General features: G+C 43.3%; 1 protein-coding gene across 5 annotated transcripts in view; it reads right to left on the reverse strand.

Annotated features, from left to right (window-relative positions):
* The window catches only part of CLYBL (citrate lyase beta like), a 233,645-nt gene that overhangs the window by 109,150 nt on the left and 100,040 nt on the right, over nucleotides 1-24,455 (reverse strand). For all 5 annotated transcript variants that reach the window (XR_001918925.1, XM_018056399.1, XM_018056397.1 and 2 more), the window contains exon 2: nucleotides 1,983-2,169. Coding sequence is in view for 4 of the 5 variants with exons in the window: in XM_018056399.1 (XP_017911888.1) it covers nucleotides 1,983-2,169 (187 nt within the window). In the remaining variant the exon portion in view is untranslated. The remainder of the gene's footprint in view (nucleotides 1-1,982; nucleotides 2,170-24,455) is intronic.

Consider the following 24,455-nt stretch of genomic DNA (forward strand, 5'->3'; position numbering starts at 1 on the left):
CTGACTGTCTGGACATCTTCACCAAGACAGTGGGCACAATTTGCCCACCCTAAACTCTTCTCCCCTAGCCCCTCCTTAGGTTCCTCCTAAGTAGTGGCTCCAGGTATTAAGATGCGCTTCAGAACGCAGATTAACAGTAAGCAAACATGAGGCAGGAATGAACCATATTTCCAACTCAACTGGGTGGCAGGAAACATCCTTGGGTAGGAATGGGAAGATAGCCTCAAGGTTTGTGAAGAAATATAATTAGAAGTTTATCAGAGCACCGAATGGCTCACTGTGCTACATGCTAAAATAAATTCCCCTCTAATCATGATTACTACAGGATTTATCTAATCTATTTCCTATAGGAAATCAAACTACTCGAGGGCATTTTATCAAACTTACTCCTTGTTATAATCCCTGTCCCTGACAAAAGAAGATTTTTGTCATCCCATGGTACAGATAAGAAACTGAGGCAAAGAAGTCGAGTGAATCGCCCTGGGTCACAAAGAACTAGAACTACAATTTAGTATCTAATCTTAGAGTGGCTATGTGAGTTCTGGAAGGAAGAATACTGGAATCATATTACATCCTTCAAGAAAAGCCCTATTTACCTTAATCTGTGGAAGAAAGAAGATTAATTGTATTTTCCTTGGTGCATGCCAAAGATGTTGGGTAGACGCTTTAGATTCCACATGTTTATTCTAATCCTTTACCATATACTTGTAAAGCCTTGGTGTCACCATTAGAAAGATGCTGGAAACTAACTTTAAAAAAAAAAAATAAGGCCACTATTGGTTTGCTAGAATCTCCAGGGAAACAACTAATCAAAAAAGTTGTACAGGACAAGCATGCTATTTCAGATCACCAAGGAAAAGAAACTATCCGCATAGATAAAACTTCAGATGGCCAGCTCCTCTGTGCCTCCAGCCCCGCAGTCTGTTCCCAGCCCAACCTCACTGTCGAGGGACTGGACAGGGGAAGGTCGAGGGAAAACATGTTTTTAATTTAAAAAGTTCCGTGCCAACATCAGTTATAATGATTTATGTGTTTTACCCAATTATTTGAACAAATCTGTGTTCATTATAAAAACCTAGAAAATGAAGATAAGCAAACCAAAATGAAACAAAAGGCATTCATCATGTTACCAGCCAGCAAGGACCTTTTGTATCTGTTTACAAACTGGGTATTTTTTAAGATGCATTTCTCTTATCAGGCCATGAGAAAACCAGCTAGAACCTGCAAGTTTGAAGTTCTGTGTGTAGTTTCCCTTTAATTATGGAGGGAAAACAGTGACTTATCCATTGAAGACTATTTGTTATTGGCACTTGTCCCGGAAAAGATAAGGTCACTCCCTACACTTTTTACCTGGCAGTAAAAAGAAATAAATTCCTAATTTCATCTTATTGATCTGAAAAATTCATACCACAAGTTTAGGATTAACTGATTTACTTAAACCAGCAAATATCACAGCCGAAACAGATTGAGAATCGAATTCTCTTTCTTTTTAAGCATATATCTCTTTATCTATACACACACACATAATCATATATACTGAAGATCACAGTTTTAAATATATTTTGGCTGGATTCCTCCTGTCTCTTGGAGAAAAGAACCATACACATTCAGAAGCCATACAAGGGCTGGTCAAGAATATATTGCATGCTGATATATTGTTCTTAGTTGCTCAGTCGTGTTCAACTCTTTGCAACCTCAAAGACTGTAGCCCACCAGGCTCCTCTGTCCATGGGATTCTCCAGCAAGAATACAGGAGCGGGGTTGCCATTTCCTTCTCCAGCGGATCTTCCTGACTCAGGGATCAAACCTGGGTCTTCTGCATTGCAGGCGGATTCTTTACCATCTGAGCCTCCAGGGAAGCCCATGAGTATATTAGTAATCAGCACACAGTGAATATGGGACACTCTTTCCAAATCGTGAGCAATGCTACCAAATTTCAATGCATTTCTGTTTTCCACTTGAAGGAAAAATCATGCCGTTACCTTTTTGTTCACAGCTACACCATCCTCACAGTCGAGCACCGCACAGTCTACATTCAGGGAGGGAATCTTGTTTATCTTCTTTTCATCATTGCCAGGTACGTACAGCACGGCCCTCCGGGGGATGTACTTGTGGCTGAGTGAGGAACTGCATCCAAGCCTGGACACATCAGCTGCCAGGGACGCTTTCCTGCAGGAGACATAATTCAAGCTAGTCCAGAATAGAATTTACTTACAGACTTTTGAAAGACCTTATTTAAATGCAAAATTAAAAGAGAGAACATGGATAATTTTTTAGAATTACCGCAGGACATAATCACACATAACGACTAGGAAAATAATTATAGAAATAATCAAGAAACAGAATGTCATTTTGGCTGAGGTCTAAAAAATATATAACACGGTTTACTGATACAACCTTCTGAGAAAAGAAGGAGGGTGTACCTATCTCCTGTTGGAAAAACCCTTCCAGCATTAATATACTGTCTGGGTAGCATCCATGGAAGAAAAGTAAGCAAATTTATATCCAAAAGCTCGCAAAGAGTAAAACTATCTACAATTATATGAAAGTAAAAAGTAGAAAATAAACAATCTAGGGACTTCCCTGGTAGTCCAGTGGCTAAGACTCCATGATCCCAGTGCAGGGGGCCTGGGTTCCATCCCTTGACAGGGAACTAGATCCCACATGCCACAACTAGAATAATCCCACAGACCACAACAAAAACTGAAAATCCCGAGTGGCAAGTAAGACCTGGAACTGCCAAAATAAATAAATATTTTTAAAAAGGAAAAAGAAAGTAAGCTATACATGTAAGCAAAATCTATGGCTCTCTCCCTGATAGTGAATCTTTTTAAGTAGACAAGTGATTTGCGTTCAATTTTAACAACAAAGAGGAATAGCTACTTCTTAAGACAGTAGAAAGGTGAATAAGAAAAGACCATTACTAATAATAGCTCTATAATTATGGTCAACTTGACTGCTGAAAATCTCAGATTCTTCATGTGTAAAAGTAATACTCACCTTGCAGTTTGTTGAGAAAATTAAGTTACAGGAAATAATGTATAAGAAGCGATCAGTTAGAGCCTGGGGGTTATCAGCTTGATGTGGTTGTGGGTGCGGCAGGCATGGCGGCCATCGCTACTGCTCTTCCTGGAGACACTCCAGCTCCAGCAGCCTGCCTGCTTGGAAATTCTGCTCTCTCCTCGCTTCTCCTACTGTACTAAGTTTAGCCTCCAGCGGAAATGAGAAGCGTTGGCTGAAAGCTCCTGTAGCTCACTGCAGCCCTCGCCCCTAACCTGGTCTGAGTTTGGTCCTGTGGACAAACCATGTTTTAGCCCATAATACACGGCAAGGGAAAATGAAATCAGTTCTCACCAAGACCAGTTAGATCATTTGAGGTACCCTGTGTAAAGGGCTTTCCTGGTGGCTCAGTGGTAAAGAATCCATTTGCCAATGCAAGAGACCTGGGTCAGGAAGATCCCCTGGAGAAGGGAACAGCAACCCACTAAGTATTCTCGCCTGGGAAATCCCATGGACAGAGAAGACTAGCAGGCTACAGCCCATAGGGTCGCAAAAGCAACCTAACAACAAGAATCCTGTTTAAAATGAAAATGCAGAGCCCTTGTTCAAAACGTATGCGGAATTTCAAGACGGAAATAGAAGAACATCACACGAAGCACCAGACCCTTCTAAGCATAGGGCCTCTGTGACCATGCAGGTCACATACTAACTAGCCCTGCTCCTTAAGAGATGGAGCTATACGTCATGAAAATCCCGGTCAAGGAAAGGTTAAAGCCCCAGCAAACTTGGGAACACCCTAATGTGTTACTCCCCCAGAGTAAATAGCATCATCCTTCTAAAAGTATGTCAGCTATACTCTCCATGAAAGCTCTTGACATTTGGTAGTTATCTGAAGCTAATTCCATCAAATATTTTATACAGTTGTAACATTTTGCCATATTAGTGTAGCTTGTGACAATGTATACCAAGAAAAATCAGAATCTCCTTGGTGGCCCATCAGTTTTGTGAGGGCCCCCTTATTTGCTTTTTTTAGCAGATCTTAATGAAACTTGAGTCTGAGTCTTATTTTTCTATAACATAAGCATTGTGCTATGTGAGGTATGGTGACAAATAGATGGATTTTAAAAGCGTATGTGTATTACAAGAAAAATTGATGCTTTTGAACTGTGCTGCTGGAGAAGACTCTTGGGAGTCCCTTGGACTGCAAGGAGATCAAACCAGTCAATCCTAAAGGAAATCAACCCTGAATATCCATTGGAAGGACTGATGCTGTAGCGCCAATACTTTGGCCACCTGATGCAAAGAGCTGACTCATTAGAAAAGACCCTGATGCTGGGAAAGATGGAGGGCAGGAGGAGAAAGGGGCGACAGAGGGTGCGATGGTTGCACGGCATCATCAACTCTATGGACATGAGTGTGAGCAAACTCCGGGCGATAGTGAAGGACACGGAAGCCTGGCATGTCGCAGTCCATGGGTGGCAAAGAGTTGGACATGACTGAGCGACTAAACAACAAAATTACAAGACATTCTACTTAGTATTTGATAAATATATTTGATATAGATATTTGATATATCTAGATATATCTAGTATATTTAATATAAAATACACCAGATAATTGAAGAATTCTAAAAGTATCCATCATCATTTCATATTGATTGACGTATCTGGTTTATCTTTAAAAAGAGAAAATATAATGAATAGCAACAACCATGTTTGACTTATTCATACTGGAAACCAGAATTTGCAACATATATATTTCCTTTAAAAATGGCAAAAAATGCAATCAAAAGAGATAAAATTTTTATTTACCAGGAAATTCTTAGGGCAATTCTCATGAGGATTTATTGTAACTGCATGCGTAAAAACCAAAGAGACCTTCATTTCATGAAAACTGAGATTTCCTCCGTGTGAAATAGCTTCTGACTGCCAATGCGGATCCAGTCACTGCGGTCTCCAAGCCACGCCACCTGAGTGTAAAAGCTGGAGCCACACAGACATGGCTGACAGGTCACACCACCATCACGTTAAACATCCCGAGGGCAAATCATTCTTAGGATGTTCATATGATGTATAATTTTTAAAACAGAAAACCATTTTAAAAAGTCTTCTGCTACTGCTCAAGGTGTTTCTGCTGGTTTCCCAGATAAAGACTCCTATGACCACTGAAACGTTGTTTTCCTCTTATCCCTGCTCAAACACTGTCAACAGCTCCCCATTACCTACAGGATTCAGCTCAGGCTCAGCTGACAGCCCTTTTCTGAATTTATATCCCAGGCTGCAACTGTCTACCCTAGGAAAATTAGGTTATGACTGTCTCCACAAAATGCCATATCATTTCCATTGTACCTGTGTTTCTGCAGGAAGTTTATTTGAAACTTATGGATCCTTCCAGCTTGGCTCAGGGTCCACCTGACTGCGGAGCCTTTTCTGACCATTCATTTTGAAACTCACGCAAGTTCAAAAACAGCGTTTATCATTGGTAACCAAACCAGAATCAGCAAAGGACTGGCTCTGTCATCATGGCTGAAGTTAACCAAGAGGCACGTGCTTTCTGGAAAGCCAATGGATGCTATAAACCAAGACACTTAAAAAAGGTTCCTGCTTCAGATCCAGTAATTTCAAGTAACTCAACCCAATTCCTTCTGGGAATTGCTGTAGGTTAAATTCTTGTGTCCCCAACTCCAAAATTCACCTGTTGAAACATAATCCCCAAAATGATGGAGGGGGGGCATTTGGGAGGTGATTAGTTATGAAGGAGAGAACATAGTGCCGTTATAAAAGAGGTACCAGAAAGCTCCCAGCTGGCTCTGCCGTGAGAGGACATAGTGAAGACTGCCATCTATGAACCAGGAAGTGCATTCCTGTCAGACACTGACTCTTCCAGAGCATTGAACTTGGACTCCCCAGCCTCTAGAACTCTGAGAAATAAATTTCTATTGCTTATAAGCCACCCAGTCTATGGCAATTTGTTACAGCAGCCCAAATGAATTAAGACAGAAATTTATTTATTAAAATGATCAGAAATAAAACTAGATATATATAATATTAAGAACTGAAAACAATCTTTAGGTCCATCAGCAGGATAAATTATAATACCTACAACCAATGACATTTTAATGCCATCATTAAAAAGTGTGTTAAAAACATTTAATGTTATAAGAAGACTGTTCTTTTTATAAACAGAAAATATAACATTATATATGCAATAACATCTCAACTTTATATAAAAAATGCAAAGGAAAACATCTGAAATAAAGTACATCAAAATGTTCTTAGGGATGCCTCTGAACTGTACAGTCCAGGATTAAGATTTCTCTGCTTCTACACTCTTATCCTATTTTGCGCATTTAAAGCATGACTTTATTTTTCTTACACAGGTTTATTTTCCTAAATCTTTATTTGCTTTTGGTTGCGCTGGGTTTTCACTGATTTTCACGGCCTTTCTCTAGCTATGGTGAGCAGGGGCTACTCTCCAGTCACAGCACGTGGGCTCTGCATTACAGTGGCTTCTCTTGTTGAGGAGCGCAGACTCAGCTGTTGTGATGCACCGGCTTAACTGCCCTGTAGCATGTGGAATTTTCCCGGGCCAGGGATCGAACCTGTGTCCCCTGCATTGACAGGTGGGTTCTTATCCACTGTACCACCAGGTAAGTCCAACCATCACTCTTTTCTAAAAAAATCCTTTTATAATAGCCTTGAAGTAAAGTGAAATGAAAGTCGCTCAGTCGTGTCCAACTCATTTGCAATCCCACGCACAGTAGCCCGCCAGGCTCCTCTGTCCTTGGGATTTCCCAGGCGAGAATACTGGAGTGGTTTGTCATTCCCTTCTCCAGGGGATCTTCCCAATCCAAGGTTAAACCCGGTCTCCCGCATTGCTGGTGGATTCTTTACCACCTGAGCCACCAGGAAAGCCTTAAAACAAACCAATAAAATCATGTGAAAGGTTTCAAGTGGCAGGATAATATTGTGGAGAGTGTAAGACCCACCTATATGAAATTGCTGACATCTGACCATTTTGGCCACCAAAAATGCTAATTTTGTGTGGTTCAAGCCCATATTGTGACTGGCAGTCAGAAGAGAGGGTGAGAAGCACCATAGTGGCTGTCCCATACAGGAGAGAGTCAAGTAGTATACTCATGCATAGCTACTATGATGATCTGACACCCGGGTGGTACTGGTCAGCACAGCCCCATGTCAGGAATCTGGTTGGACACCAGAAATCCTCAGTTAGATCACAAGCGTGCTGATGGAAGGGCAGTCTTAGGTCTCCCCACCCTTCCTTAGCACAGGGCCTTGCTTACAAGAGGCACACAATTCTGTTACCTCATTACCCACCCCAGAGAAGGCAATGGCACCCCACTCCAGTACTCTTGCCTGGAAAATCCCATGGATGGAGGAGCCTGATGGGCTGCAATCCATGGGGTCACTAAGAGTCGGACATGACTGAGCGACTTCACTTTCCCTTTTCACTTTCATGCATTGGAGAAGGAAATGGCAACCCACTCCAGTGTTCTTGCCTGGAGAATCCCAGGGACAGGGGGAGCCTGGCGGGCTGCCGTCTATGGGGCCACACAGAGTCGGACACGACTGAAGCAATTTAGCAGCAGCAGCAGCATTGCCCACCCAAAGCCAGCTCTCCAGCAAGTGGGACTCTTCTGTGACCACCCTGTCCTTACTCTTCTTGGGCAAGAGTCAAGCTTAAGTGTTGGTTACAGGTAGGAGGCCGTTTTCTATTCCCTCTCTCCTTTGCCATTCTGGAAGCTTTAACCCAAGCCACAGACTGTTGCTTCTCTGTTTACTCCTTTTTATAAATACAGTGGATGTCCTCATTTGGGACCTTCTTCACCTTTACTTAGAAGACCATGGAAGTGTCTTATTTACCCTCCCTGCATCTACTTTGTTCTTCTGTTCATGCATTCAGTGAGCCCTTAGCAAGCACACACTGGGTGACCTGCATCAGCTCTCCGCTAGCACCCTGGGCAGGTCCCTTTGTGCAAATTAGAAGGTGCTCCCTGGAGCCTGCCAGCAGGTGGAAGGGCCGAGAGGTGCCTCCTGCTCCCGAGGTGGCAGCTTTGATGCATAGAGATGAGCTGAAACTCAGCCCCACGCGTGGCCTCAGTTTGTTAGGCACCTTGATCAGGGCACACCCTGCACAACCACACAGGGCAGTCCTGACCCACACTGTGCTGGGCACTGCGGGGAGGTGGCACAGAAGATGCAGGTCAAGTCCAGCAGGTCCAGGGACACCCAGAAGATGGCCCACAAGCAGCTCTGGCAGACTATAGGCCCGTATAGAATGAAGCTTCAGGGAGCGAGATCACAGGTGGTTAAGACTGTCTGGAATAATGAGGAGGAGAGAGGTGTAGGGGGCACGGTTCAGGCTTCAGGTTATGTCGCAGACTCTGAGGTCCCGGCGGGGGCTGTCGCTCGGCAGGTGTGGCAGGAATCTGTCGTGGCTTCCCCAAGCCGCCCTTCTCCTGTCCTCCTGGCTTGTCCTCTCCTTCCCCCACCTCAGGCTGTTTCAAAATCTGTTCCTGACTTCAGTTGCGCTCAGCACTGACTACTGCGTATGAACACAATTGCGGTGGGTGCAAGATCCAATTTATTTTATCTTACATATTTGAAATTAGGGCCTCTTGATAGTCAACATGTAAATGTATTCAAACAGTATGCAAAACAAGGGCATAAGATGAGTGGAAAAAAATCTGGTGGCCTTATGGTGAGTTCTCTCTACAGAAGGACCTTATTTCAGATAAGACATCCCTTGGTAGGTTCAGGGGCTCTTCTGGCTGGAGGGGGCTTCCTCCTGGCCTTGCTTTGGTCTTCTCCCTTTTCCTGCTCCAGCAGATACCATTTATTAACCATGTATATCACAGGAGGCATAAGCTAGGCCCCAGTGCTGCTGGGGTTATCCACCTAGGATTCAACATAACCATCACCTGGGGAGCTTGTAAAATTTGTCAAATCCTGGACCCCACCCACTGCGATCAAATCAAGCTGCTAAGTCACTTCAGTCGTGCCTGACTCTGTATGACCCCATAGACAGCAGCCCACCAGGCTCCCCCATCCCTGGGATTCTCCAGGCAAGAACACTGGAGTGGGTTGCCATTTCCTTCTCCAATGCATGAAAGTGAAAAGTGAAAGTGAAGTCACTCAGTCGTGTCTGACTCTTAGTGACCCCATTGACTGCAGCACACCAGGGTCCTCCGTCCATGGGATTTCCCAGACAAGAATACTGGAGTGGGTTGCCATTTCCTTCTCCAGGGGATCTTCCCAAGCCAGGCATCCAACCCGTGTCCCTCTCCTGAACTGGCAGGCAGATTCTTTACCACTGAGCCACCTGGGAAGTCCACATATACAAGCAGATGCTGTGAAAGTAATAAAGTCATAACTGAAAATGCAGCAAACTTGAAAAAAAAAAAACAACTCATGTTTAAAGAAAAGTCTTCCTGATTAAAAAAAATGACAGTATTTGAAATAGCAGCAATTATCAACTAAACTAATGTCCATTTGAGACTCTGCAGCTTGGTATGTGACTTCTCACCCAAGTTAGTGGTTTCTTTACTTAGCTGACTGCTAGCACAGAGGTCTCTACTTTGGCTGCACATTACAGACCGGGGAACTTAGAAAAAGAGAAAACCCCAGGCCACACTCCAACCCAATTAAATCAGAGCCTTGCAGTGAATCCCAGGCATCAGTTTTTTTTAAAGCTTCCAGGGAGATTTCAAGGTGCAGCCAAGATAAGAACCTCTGCATCACGGTTTCAGAGTACCACCAAAGTGTCTTATTGATCCTAGAAAGAATCGGGGGTCACTGGACTTTGAGAGTGGCCAGCATGTAATCCTACCTGCCCTTAAGCTTCTGCCCAGACTCCACTCCTCTCTTCTGGCCCAGGTAGCTGAGGGTCTGGAGGGCCCGGATGGGGGCTCCACCAAACTTATAGCAAACACAGACAGAGAAGCAGCTGGCCGGAGCCCAGGAAAACATCCGGATCTGGGGCTTGGTTGACTGGGCAGCGTGGGACGGCGGGTGGAGGCTTGGGCTGAGCTCTCTTCACAAGCAGCAGAGCTCTCTGAAGCCAAGGCCAGGTGGAACATGCTGATCAGAGTCCGGGACCCTAACCGAGGACTCCATATCTTAGCCTTGACCCTGATACCTGGCTCGGAGATGCTCTTGCCTCACCCGTGGATGACCCTCAGCCAGCAGCATAGGCTGGAGGGCTCAGATGGAAGCAGGGAAGCCAAGGGACTTCCAAGTTGCCCTTCTTGTTACACACACACTATCACTTCACAAACAAAAGTGTATCGATCCTATAAGTTCCGGGCCTAATACTTTTTTTTTGGATTATCTCAATGGCAGTCCAGACTCAACCAGGTGCAGAAAAGAACTTGATTCAAGACTTTTCATGTCACTCAAATTCAAAGCTGAGTTAAAGAGCAATGTGGACTACAATGATGATTTAGGCAGCACAATTAATTCTAAATTATTTTAATGGATAATACCACGATGGTTAACGTTATATGTCAACTTGACTAGGCCACAGGGTGCCCAGACGTTTGGTGGAACGTCATTCTGGCTGTGTCTTGCAGATATATGTGGATGAGATTAACATGTGGGTTAGGAGACTGAGTAGAGCCTTCCCTAGTGTGGGTGGGCCTCATCCAACAGTTGAAGGTACTGAATAAGCCAGTGGTGCGTACACGCCAAGTCGACTTACTCCCCCAGTTAAAAGAAACTCCTCCTGCCCAAAAGCTTCCAGCTGGGACATGAGGTCTTTTTTCCCCCCTGATACTTCAGACTTGAACTGAAACATCGGTTCTTCCTGGTTCTCAAGTTTGCCAGCTTCAGACGGGAACTTACACCAAAGTCTCTCCTGGGTCCCCAGCTTTGTGACTGCCGCTCTTAGGACTTGTCGGCCTCCATAATCATGCCCTTAATCATGCCGGCCTCCACAATCTTTTTGGCCTTATAATACATCTCTTATATATTACACACTCACACACACACATGGATGTACCCTATTGGTTCTGCCTCTCTGGAGAATCCTGACAAAGACACTTACACATTACTAACTAGAGAGTTAACACATATTGGTGTTAACCAGGTGCTTTCCACACACCTCCACACTGCACCTCCCTGTCCTGACCCAACACAGCTATGTGTGTAGCTCTCAGACCCCTGCCCGGCCAGCACAGGGGGACTGGACTGGACTCTCAAGCAAACTGAAGGAACAAATGAACTCAGGGCTGGATGGGTGGTTGGCTGGCAAGCTTTTAAGGAGAGAGGGCCACATGTTTCCATCAGCTGCTGTCCTCAGAGGGCTAAAAGGGGTGGAAGTGGTTACCATCATGCTCTTCACAGACTTCCCTGGACTGTCTTCCCAAAGGGCTGTGCTAATTTATCCTCCCACCAGCAGAGCATGCAGGTGCTGAGCTGACCACGCGCTCATGCGCAGCCTGGCACTCCTTTCCCCCGGCCTTTGGACATTCCAGTGGAAGAGCGTGATGGAGTGAGTGAAGGCGGTCATGAAAGGGGCTGGAGGGCTGAAGCCCTGGGTGAAGTTTTACAGCGGCCTTATTTGAGCAACGATGAAACAATCTATTTGGTGTTGTTCAGTCACTAAGTCGAGCTTCTCAGGTGGTGCTAGTGGTAAAGAACCCGTCTGCCTATGCAGGAGACTTAACAGGCATGGGTTTGATCCCTGCGTCGGGAAGATCCCCTGGAGGAGGGCATGGCAACGCACCCCAGTATTGTTGCATGGAGAATCCCATGGACAGAGGAGCGTGGAGGGCTATCAGCCATAGGGTCGCAAAGAGTTGGACACAACTGAAGCAAGTTAGCACACATGCACAGTTATGAAGTCATTGTCTGACTCTTCTCAACCCCATGGATTGCAGCACACCAGACGCCTCTCTCCTCCACTGTCTCCTGGAGTTTGCTCATCTCAGATACATGTCCATGGAGTCAGTGATGCTCTCTAACAATCTACTGATTATGTTAAGTCTTCAAGATTTAGTACTCAGGAAAGATCAGTATTTCCCACCTTGAACTGATCTGTATCCCATCGTTTTACACCTCTGCTGGTCAAATATTACTTCTTATTGTGGTAAAACAAACACAACATAAAATTTACCATTTTAACCATTTTTAAGCCTACGATTCAATGGCATTAAGTACACTCCCATTGTTGTGTAACCATCACCACCATCTATCTCTGGAACTTCTCATCTTCCCAAACTGAGACGTATGTGTCCATGAAACAACAACCCGCCCATTCTCTCTGCCCCCAGCCCTTGGAAACCACTACTCTACAGTCTCTATGAATTTGACTATTCTAGGTGCCTCATGTAAAGTGAAATCATACAGAATGTGTCCTTTTGAGGCTGGCTTATTTCTATTAGCATAATGGCTACAATGTTCACCCATGTTGTGGCATATGTGAGAATTTCCTTCCTTTTTTAGGTTAAATAATACTCCATCACATGTACATATCAGATTTTGTTTATCCATTCGTCCACTGATGGACACGGGTTATTTCCACCTTTTGGCAATTGTGAATAATGCTGCTATGAACAACTATCTCTTCAAGGCCCTGCTCTCAATTCTTTTGGGTATATCTCAGAAGTGGAACTGCTGGATCATGTGGTAATTCATCTTTTTCCCCCTTAGGCTACACTGCACGATGTGCCAGATCTTAGTTCTCTGACCAAGAATCGAACCCCTGCAGTGCAAGTGCAGAGTCTTCACTGCTGGAAGTCCTTAAGCACCAGGAAGTCCCTCATATGGTAACTCTCTGTTTAACTTTTTGAGGAAAAACCATATTGCCTTCCATATTGGCTATATTACTTTACATTTCCACTCAAACATTATTTTAAAATATTTTATGCTACATTCAAGTCCAGTTATCCCTAAAAGGGTGTTTTGAACCAAAAAGCAAAAAATGGTAATAATAATCTTTCGTGCGCCTTTGCCCTTTAGGAACTATCTTTACAACTGCCAAGAAATTTTGGTAAATTCCCAATTGTTCATAAACATAAAAATAATAAAACAAATAAAGCACCCCTTTGAAACAATACATCAATACATTTCTATTTAGAACAGCACACAGAAGTCAGATGGCCCTATAAGTTCTTTCCAAAAGATTATGACGCTAAGAGCTGATAAGGTTGAAAAATAAAAATTTCTCACAGGAAAGGATGCACAAATCCTGATTCTTAGAGGATTCCTCTATTTGGGGCTGTATCTCCAGTCTTTTGAGGGGGTTGGAGGAGCATACCTACACTGACTAGTCTATATACTGGGAATAAAACAGTCAGAAAAATTGAGTTCTCTCTTATAAAACCTGTGGTCTGACCTTGTACAACAATTCTGATGCTCATGGAAGAACATGTGGGACTACAGTGAAGACAAGAGCCCATTCCTCCATCTTTTACAACCCACCCCACAAGTGACAGTCAAATTCAGCTACAAACTGCAGCCGTGCTTCTGACTATTAATAACTAGGTGTTTCCACCAGCATCTGTAATAACTGCAGCCCACGTATGTTCTCACTTTGCTAGGTTCCCAACTGCCCAGAGAGATTCCTTCCCTGTTTTGAAGAACGATGTTTCAGTTACTATGGCAACAGGGCAAGGAGAAGTGGGGAGCTTCACTTGGGTGCCAGAGCAAAAGAACAGCTATCTGTCCCCCCACCAGCAGAAGAGGGCCATTTGTGAGATTAGCATGGGGTGCAAATACACACGAGCGTGCGGCCCGCTTCACAAACACCAAGACATTTTCAGGGCCAACTCTCTCACAACGCAATTATATCACACCTTAATCGAGTGCTCCATTTTGTACTGAAAGGAAGAGATAGTCTTTTGTGTCCAAAGCAGATACACACACACACAGGATTGCCGTTTGCGGCCGCTGTAGGTTCACTTCTAAGGGAGGAGTCAGGGTGCATGGTGGGGGAGACCCATGGGCTGTGGCTCAGTCTTTTGGCCTCTGTGCGGTGCATGGGGAGGAGGGATGCTGGTGAGGGACGTCTTCCAGGCCTGCCCAGGAAACCCCAGGGAGAGGTGAGTGTCAAATAAGGGACAAATATATCAGAAATGGAGGAAAAAGCAGAATCCTTATTTTTGCTCACTCTGGTAAAATGGGTGTAATTCTGTTTCAGCGCAGATCTCTTCCTCCTTAGACCATCAGAACACCAAAGGGCAAAAGCAAGTGACCCCGGTGATGGAAGTCTTTTTCTTCTTTCACACAACAGAAGAAAGCAAACAAACATCCAAATCAAAAATTATTACTCTCCTAAGTGAAATAAGCCAGACATACAAGGGCAAGGGGTGTATGACTGCACTCTGCCAGGTACTGAGAGCAGATAATTCAGAGACGGAAGTAGCATGTTGAGGGGGAGAGGGGAGGGGAGTTACCATTTGGTGCGTACAGAGATCCACTTCAGGAAGACGAAAAAGTTCCGGAGATGGATGGTGATTGATGGGTGCACAACAGTGAGAACCTACTTCATGCCACTTAGGCTTTACATAGTTAAAATGGTAAATTGTATGCTATGTACATTTTACCACAGTGAAAAAAATGAAAAGTTAACAAATCTGTTTATACCATATTTGTTATATCTGTGCGATTGTTTCATAAACACAAATGTACTCATGGAACGCAGTACTGTTAATGCTCGGAGTCTACCACGAGCTGACCCTCAGATCAAGGGCTGAGCAAACATGGACAAGAAATCATGTGTCCAGAGACCCTCACTGGTCACTGAATCCGCTTCTTTGTCCACAGAACTGTAGTTCTCCAGGTAGGTGAATGGGTGGCGTATGTCCCAGAAACATAGAAAACCCCATACAACTGGGTGACCATTAAGGCTTACCATGTGGCGCTAGCGGTAAAGAACCAACTGCTAAGGCAGGAGACGTAAGAGATGTGGGTTCCACCCCTGGGTCGGGAAGATCCCCTGGAGAAGGAAACGACAACCCACTCCAGTATTCTTGCCTGGAGAATCCCATGGACAGAGGGGCCTGGTAGGCTACAGTCCATGGGGTCGCAAAAAGTCGGACACGACTGAGCAACTAACTGCTTTCAATGGGTCCCAAAGAAGAGAGCAAGTTTTCCATGAAAACAGAGATCCATGTTTATATCCCGAACGCATTAGTCTTTATAAATAAATGTGGCGGGAGCACCACTCTGCCCGGAGGCACTTGGGAACCTGGAAGCACCTCGAAGGGCAACACTGCCCTTTCAGCGAAAGGCAAATGAAGAAGAGTCTGACGCCCGCTAAGGCTGAGTCAGCGCAGTAGCCAACAGGGAGCAGAGAGGGCAGGGGTGAGGGTGTTTGAGAGGAGGTGAGGGAGAGGAGGAGAATGGGGAGAAAGGGAGGGAGGAGGAAGGACGGATCCCGAGTTACGAGTTACGAAGGCAGATAAGAAAGTGGGGGGGAGGGAAGGGAGGCGGAGGGGAGGGCCGAGGGAGGTGGGGGATGGGACGAGCGGAGGGGAGAGGAGCTTTGTTTTGCGGCAAAGCCCCTTGATTCCTGTTGAAGAGGGGACGACAATAGAGCATGTGCCTGCTAGTGGGCATTCACCGTAATCCGACTTTCTTGCTCTACTTTTGGTAAGAAGAGGAGGAGCAGAGGTTTTATCTGAACGGAAAACTGGAGGGATTTTTTTTTTTTTCCCTCCTCCCAGAGTGACACTGAGGTCAAGAGGGAAACCTGCTCTCCTTCACTGAACACGTTTAAGAACACAATGCGATTAGCATCTCTTCTGTTTCAGGGCTGCTTTTCAAGCTGGGGCTGCGGGGAAACACAAAGAAGTCTAAAGGATGTTGTTTATTAATAGTTAACTGTTGATGTCGCTGAGAGCTTGGTCCAGGAACGATGCTCAGGACACTCTACCCATAGTGATTTGATAGATGGATTTCCCAGTGTTGGGGAAGCACCTGTCAAGCACAGAACGTGGAGCTTTCCCTAAATTGTAATTAAAACTTAAAGGACATGCCAGCCGACTTTCCGTAGCCTCTGTAAAGATGATTTGGGGTTTTGGATGGTGAAACTCTGATTATAAGGAATAAACAGCTTATTTGTTCCACTCCTGGCCAAAGCTGAACACCCAAGAGCAGAGCCTTATGTTTAGACTGTTCACTGCTGGCATTCCTGCCTGGGATCTGATTCTAAAATGAGTTGCAGGAAAGACAATATTTAGTAGTTAATGTATCCTTATTAAAACAGGCAATGGAGAGTATAGGAAATATTGTTACCACCAGGTCCATGAAAACACAACACAAAAAAGATCATTTACAAAATTTCTCCACTTAGAGATTCCATTAGTACTGGGTAATCCTATCTCAAAAAAATAATTTAAAGCTGAGATGACTGTTTCCTGGCTTAGGCAGAACTCTAGAAGTAACTGAGCAAACGTGAACTAGACAGATAAATTTCTCCTTAACTTCTTTTAAAAGGTCACAAAAGAAGACTGTCAGCCTGACAGATGTAACCATGGATTCATTTACAGAGTCCTTCAAAAGCTCAGAGGCTGCTAAAAGTGTCAAACAAGGCATCTTCCCCATGCCTCGGGTTCTTTGGTATGAAAGTAATCAAGGGAGAATTTTTTTCCTCCAGAAAATGGATCACAATTTTCAGAAAACATTCTCTCCGCATCTTATGTATTTTATATTATTAATTTTTTTGGTAGCTGTCATGAAAATCACTTAGGTTAAAGGAATCTCCGTTTTCTCCCTAAATTCTCTCAAAAGTTCCTTTCAAGTGTCAATCACAATGAAATGAGGCCAAAATGTTACACAGCTTAGAATTTTGGTATTTTGTGAGCTATCATCTTCTGATTATGCTGATTTGTAGATTTTGGGAAATTTTAATATTGATCTCTCTCTAGCGCTGAATAATTTTTAGAAAAAACCCAGTCTGAGTCTAATTGCCAGACCCGTACCACACACACGAAAGCTGTGAATACAAGCTGTGATCACGAATCACGTGTATGTGGCTTTGATTGTGTGGGACCCACAATAAGATTAAGATTGCTTTTTTCCTTCTTAATTATTCAGAGCTAAGTGTGATGAAAATTAAAACTAAACATATGGATGTAATCATGAAGACGTTCTCTAATATAGGTTTTTCTTTTTTTTTAAATATGTTTAATGTGCTACAGGCACTAACCCCTTTAAATATTTAAGGAAGGACTTCCTAGAACTTGCTCTAATTTTAGGGGAGCTTACAATTTTTTTTTTCTTATTCAATGCTACATTTTGCAATGCACCAGCCAAAATGCAAAACAGCCTCTTCTTCCTTTATATTTAAATCCCCCTAAATCCACTCTTACTGAATATGTATTGTGACTTAGTTTTCTGTGGAATAAACTGGTCAGACTCAGAGAGTAATACTTTTTATTTTAAATATAAAAGGAACAAAAATTAAAATTAAAGGTGAATCTTTTCTGCAAGCTATAGGCCCATAACAATCTATGTTATAGTTTATTTGTGACTTGATGTAGGGGTTTTCTATGCTAATGGGAAGAGAGAAGAATAGGCTATCCAGAGACCAAGATAAGGAGACCATTTTTCATGTTTGTCTTTGGAACGCATCCACTAATTTCAAAAACGAGTTTAATCTTGTTTCTATCTAGAGTTAACACCGATATCTGTCCTCCATTGGCATGTGTGACTGATATGCTGAGGGACAGGTGGCTCAGAAGCCGGTTAGGTGACAAGGACAGGCCACGTGAGGCTGAGAAGCTGTTGCAGGTTATCATGGCGCCATATGGACTGTCTCCAAATGGTGCTTCCTCTGATTCTGGCTTCAGAAATGCAAGCAGGGGACAGGGGAACTCTGAGCTACAAGTTAGGAGGCCTGAAACCACCATTTGTAGATAAACTGACACTGGATTTTGGCCTCTGCCTACCTGGCACAGTTCCCTGGCACCCTGGTTCCCTTCCTCCCAGCTCTCTCACTGACTCCACATTTAGCTGAGCTCACATTTCCTTGCTAACCCCAAACTCCTGGATGCACTTCCACAGGGAATTCAACTGCAGTCTGCCTCTCTAAACTGGTCCTTGCCCCAACAGTCCCTTTTGTCTTCCTCCTGGTTCTGCTCGCTTAGCTAGGTTGCAGCTGGAGGGCTTAGCAGAATGCTGACTGTCCGCAGGAGCCAAGCAGCCCCCCGTTACTTTAGTCTGACTAAGTTCCCCCTTGCCAGGTCTCTGTGACTGCAGCACAAGCACTCAACACAAGAGGATCTATTTCGGTTCAAAAACCAAATAGAAGAGCAAACTTTGTCACAGGCCTCCATGTCATCCAGCACTTTAAAGAAAACAGAGAAAAGGAGGAAAACTCAAGAACTCAGTTTATCTCATCCCCTGCAAGATCAGTAGCCGGCAATAACAACCCAAAGGCAGGAGAAAAAAAAAAAAAACCACAGGATATTAACTTACAAAACACCAACATTTACATAGTAATTCCCGCTAATTACGAAAGAAAGATATAAGTTGTTTGTTATAAACATCACCAGGTCTTGAGCAAACACCAAGAGCTCACCGCAGAGCCAAACCAAGCATTTGTCTAATCAGAGCCACTTCCCCAAGCGTTTTATTGGTACAGCTGCAGAGCACACATTTGATCACACATGCTAATAATCCCAGTTATGGCGCCTACATTTTAATCATTTGTTCTGGGCTTGTTTCTCAAACAATTAGCACTAATGAATGGTCAGAATACCTCAGATCATATATGTCTAATTGCAGTCAAGAGCGGTTCTCGTCTGCATGTACATTTCAATTTACCTCTGGGGATAATGTTTGTTAATTGTATTTCTTTATACGCAAGCGAAGAAAAAGGCAGCTCAGGCAAAAAGGGACTAAGTGTTCTCCTCTTTCCCTTTGTTCCCACAAGAAGCTAAAGTCACTTCAAGAGGCACTTAATCCCATCATCCCCGGTTACAATTGCCTTGCAGCATCAATCAAAAAGAATCTGAAGTAAAACGATGCAGCTATATTGTGTAATTAAAAGCAATTCAGGTACTTATTGCTTGGGGCCCTTTACGGGTCCAAATACTTAAAATGGCCCTGCAGGGATCCTAAACATTGTAGTGTTTTAAATTTGGACCGCAGTAATATCCAAAGGAAAGGAAGGAAGATGCAAAACAAAAAACAAAAAACCTGAAAGACACAAACAACAAAAAAAGCCCACGACCTGTCCTCGTGCGATTTGTAAAGAAAAAGATCAGCAAAAGTCTGAAGTGAAAAAACCCATGAATCACAACTACAAAGTGAAATAAATGTAGAAAAAAGGGAAAGAGAAAAAGAAAAGAATTGATGTTTTCCAAATTCAACAGTCCCTGTCCCAATTCAACTTATGTATTTAAGAGAAAAAAAAAAGTGTCATAATATTGGCTGGGTCTCTTCAACTTGAGATGAAACAGCCTTTGACGATCTGTAACAAATGGATCTATATTATAACAACCAGAGGCTGTCTGAAAACTCAAAATACAAAGTAAATATATGGTATGTCTAATGCTAGTCACTTATAAAGGCAACATGTTAAAAGTACTTTTTAAAAGTTTGGCACAGATATGTAAAATGTGATTTATTTAAGTCATTTAACAAAACTAAGTGTCTTGGCTTTTAAGGCTTCATATATGACTTTTTAAGCCAACAAGACTTTAACATACTATTTTCTGTTGTGTGCTTTTAACAAAGAGCCATCATTGACAGGAGGCTGGGAAAAGGCATAATTCTCTGGTTTTGATTCTTGGCTAAAATATATTTAAGTAAAAACACAATTCCTCAACAGATGTAAGACTAGATGTTAAAATAACAACGTGTGTTTAAGTTTTACCATCATTTCCCCCTTTATAATAAAAATGGGAAGGAAGGCTTCCTGTTGATTTATGAAAGAATTTCAGGGGAAAATGCTAAGCCTGTGCCAGAGTGAGCTATTGGATATTAAGGAACTTTTCAGAAAGACACCAGTTTACTCCCAGGATAAGGAGCATTCTGGAAACAGATGACTAGAGGAAATACTCCACACCACCAGAACACAGCACTTCACGCCAGCATCTATAAATACCAAAATACAGCTTAGTGGCAAACGTTATTGTGGCCTGAAAACCATTATGTGTGCACACGTGAGGGTCGTATGATTTAACATTCACATCACAAAATGATCGTCAAATAAGATATTCGACAATAGTTCATTTAAACATAGAACTGACCTCATTTTCCACACATTCTACCAATTTGAGTGCAGAAGCCTAGCTAAAAAACGCAAAAGTACTTCCGCAAAGCTTAACCTTATGCGAGCTGCTGGTGCCAAATGACAGAATGGAAAGGATTTTGCTTCCCTGTTTAAGAGAACCAAACTTTAAAACAAAAATCTATCATTTAAAAGAGTCTGCTGACCATGCTTCTTCAATTATATGGATCATAGTGTTAGAGATGCTATATGTGCTCAAGCAGTTTCATGTCGTGAGTTAAGTATATCCAATACATTTAAACCTATTTATTATTATTCAGCATTCAGTCTTCAAGTATCCGTTCCAAATCATTATCCTCAATGAGTGGTGAGGGGTGGGGGTGGGGGGTCTGACACACCCTCTTCACTGCAGTATTCTCATCACCTCTACCTTCTACTTGCCCTGGTGAGGTGGCACACTCCAAGGGAATAAGAAGAAAATGTGGGTGACAGAAGAGCCCTGGGTTTGCCTGAGCTTGGTTCCCTGTCTTTCCATCGCCACCAAACGGCCCAGGTAATTTACTTCTTCATAATCAGGCACAAGTGTTTCTTTGCCACAAACTGTGCTGCCCTACCTGAAATGGGCTTCCCAGGTGGCGCTAGCGGCAAAGAACCTGCTTGCCAGTGCAGGAGACGTGAGAGACTCGGGTTCAATCCCTGCGTCAGGAAGATTCCCTGGAGTAGGAAATGGCAACCTATTCCAGGATTCTTGCTTGGAGAATCCCATGGACAGAGGAGCCTGGCGGACTACAGTCCGTGGGGGTCACAGAGTCGGACACGACTGAAGTGACTTAGCATGCATGCGTGCACCTGAAACAAACTAGAAAAAGACAGGCACCAAGCTGAAAAAAAAAAAAAACCAACAAAAAATTTTCATTTTTGATCTACCAAAGTATCTGTTCATGTCCTACAGTTTTTATTTCACTAGCCTTTGAATCAAGATAGGCAGGAACCTAATCTTAGGAAAAGGAAGTGTAAACTTTTAACGAGGGACATTTTAGGAACCCAAAACTGCACTAAAGGAGGAGAAAAACAGATTCACTGATAATGAGTATCGGGCCAAAGTCTGCCCTGTGATCTATCTCCTGTAACGCTTCCCACTGACAGGTGCTCATCAATATCATATTTCTTTCGTCTCACACCCCAGGTCTGCTCATGGCTCCCCTGTCCCTGGTGCTCCCCTGGAATTCCCCGGGGATGGTGCCCACCACAGGGTGCCAGGAGGAGCCCTACAACCGGCCCTTCGATTCCTGCCATTGATCCAGCTGTGCGCATGCTGGCTAAATGCTACCAGGTTCAGGCTGGAGAGCAGAACTTGAAAATTCAGTGCTAATTACTGTGATTACAATCTGTGTCTCAAGCAGCCTCTGGGAAGTTGTCTACAGGAGACCTATCTCTGTATCCAAAGTCTCAGTTTGAGATGTAGAATCTATATACCCGAGGACTTTAACTCGTTAAGTTATAATATGGGCGTCAAGTTGTTCATGATACCTTCTCGTGCACCATATATGACTGAGGCAAGCCCAGAACACAAAGTGTAGACGCAGAGGGGAAAGGACCAGCAGAGCCACAGAGCCACATACATCACAAACACCGGCCTTGCAACCTGATGCTCAACGGTGATTCTTGTGAGATGATTTGAGATGCTTTGAACTCACTGAGGCAGTTAGTGGGGGCTTAAAGGAGCGTGCTCACAGGCATCCTCCGTCCTCCAAGAGCTGGGGCCCAACTTGTCCTGAGCATCCTGAACCTCTTAGGATGCATGCCGGCTGTGTATTTACCACTGAGCTCCCAAAGGCAGACGTAGTGGAGTCAGAGAAAGTGATTTCATGAAGATATTTCTGTGACATTAAAGAATCCAAAAAAACGCTGACGTGAGAGCATTTTCCTGGGCTCACCAGCATTTCTTTACATACACGTGACTCCTTTGGAAACAGGCTGGGGAGCAAGGCAGCTAGTTCTCTGGACCACGAGGCTCATTTTCCTTTCTCCACAGATGATGTGCAGATATGCTTGTCCCTGACCAAGCATATACAAATAGAATTCTTCCCGGGGCATGAACATTAGAACAGAATTAATTGCTCTGAATCCTCATGCAGAATTCTAAAGGGATTTCTATTCTTGTGGCGACATCACAATGCTACGTTTCTAGACGCTGCCAAAGAGCTGAGTGTGATTTTGCCTCTAACCCATCACGAGAGCCCTTGTGCAGCTGGTGAACACCACACGGGCTTTCTGATTTGTGCCCAAAGCAGGGCTTCTGAGAAGGAGAGGTTTTTCAGGGGACACTTTGGTGACAAGTGGGGTCCCAGGACAGTAGGCAAAACCTGAACTGTCATTTCGAGCCTGCCCTGAATCAGCCAACACATGGCAAACACCACAGGGCCTTTATGAAAATGTGACTTCAAATATTTTTCTTTCCTCCCCTCATTTCCTTAAGTACTCAGTTCACAAGGTGTGTGTGTAAGTGTTTATTTGGAAATGAAACCGCTTTTAAAGGGCTAAGTTGTTTAACATCAAGAACCCTGAAGATAGAACATAAAATATTCAGTATGAACTCATTCTATAGAACACCATTATTTGATGACTTACTTGCTGATTACTCAATCTAAATACAATTTAAAAAACAGAAGTGACTGCATGTTTTAAATTTTTGGTAACCTCAAATGGGTACTTCTCCTCTTAAGGATTAAATGAAGTCAGTGTTAGCAAAGCAAACCATTTCTGCATTTAAAAAATTTACTTAGCTCTGTGTCAGGAGCTCCTGCCACTCAAAGTGACCAATCAAAATTTGGGGATACATTAAGTTTTCATTTTTTTGTTGTTTTTTCTGTGTATCATGAGAGAACCAGCAAATCTCCTTAGTCTGTTTCTGAATCTGGGTCTGTTTAGTTAGCAATAAGAACTCGGCCCTTTGATTAATTTCTAAAATACACAACAGCTCATATAGCTCAATGTCCAAAATGAAAAAAAAACAAAAAACAAAAAAACAAGCAACCCAACTGAAAAGTGGGCAGAACACCTAAAAAGACATTTCTCCAAAGAAGAAATACAGATGGACAGCAGACGTGAAAAAATGCTCAACATTCCTAATTATTAAAAAAAAAGCAAATCAAAACTACAATCAGGCATCACTTCACACAGGTCAGAAAGGCTATCATCAAACCATCTACAGGTAATGAATGCTGGGGAGGGTGTAGAGAAAGGGAACACTCCTACAAAGGTGGTGGAATGTAAATCGGTGCAGCCACTATGGAGAACAGCATGGAGGTTCCTTAAAAAACTAAAAACAGAGCCACCATATGGTCCAGCAATCCCACTCCTGGACATATACCTGGAGACAACTCTAATTCAAAAAGGTCCAAGCATGCCAATGTTCGCTGGAGCAATATTTACAGTAGCCAAGACACGGAAGCAACCTAAGTGTCCATCGAGAGACGAATGGATAAAGAAGATGGGTACACATATACAATGGAATACTACTCAGCCATAAAAAAGAATGAAACAGTGCCATTTGCACCAACATGGATGGACCTAGAGATCACATATTAAGTGAAGTCAGTCAGAGGCAAATGTACGATATCACTTACATGTAGAATCTTTAAATAATGATACAAACGAACTTATTGACAAAACAGAAACAGACTCACAGACACAGGAAACAAATGTATGGTTACCAAATGGGAAGGGGGAGGATAAATTAGGAGTACAGAATTAAAAGATACACACCATTATACACAAAATAAACAAGGATTTACTGTATAGCACAAGGAACTATATTCAGTATCTTGTAATAACTTAAAATGGAAAAGAATCTGAAAAGGAATATATGTGTGTATACACACACACACACACATATAACCAAATCACTTTGCTGTACCACCAGAAACTAACACAACATTGTAAATCAAAAATACTTCAATAAAAAAATAAAAAAGAACTCGGCCCTTTGGCTTGTGGACACTAATACAAGTTGATTAGTATCCAGCAAGATGTGGCTCGGGGCCACACTCACGGGTATGGACCAACTTGCTTACCATCTTCCTTCCTGGTTAATTGTAGGGACCATCCAAGTCACCAGCACTGGGTTTCTCAATGGCCAAGATACACTTACACTTGTTTCCTTTCTCAGACAAATTTCTCTAACAATTGTCTGCCCTATTTACCATACCATAGGCATAAATCTGTCCCCTGCAGGCTGAAAAACAGAGCTT

The sequence above is a fragment of the Capra hircus genome, chromosome 12 (genome assembly GCF_001704415.2).
Source record: "Capra hircus breed San Clemente chromosome 12, ASM170441v1, whole genome shotgun sequence".
In the NCBI taxonomy this organism is placed as follows: domain Eukaryota; kingdom Metazoa; phylum Chordata; class Mammalia; order Artiodactyla; family Bovidae; genus Capra; species Capra hircus.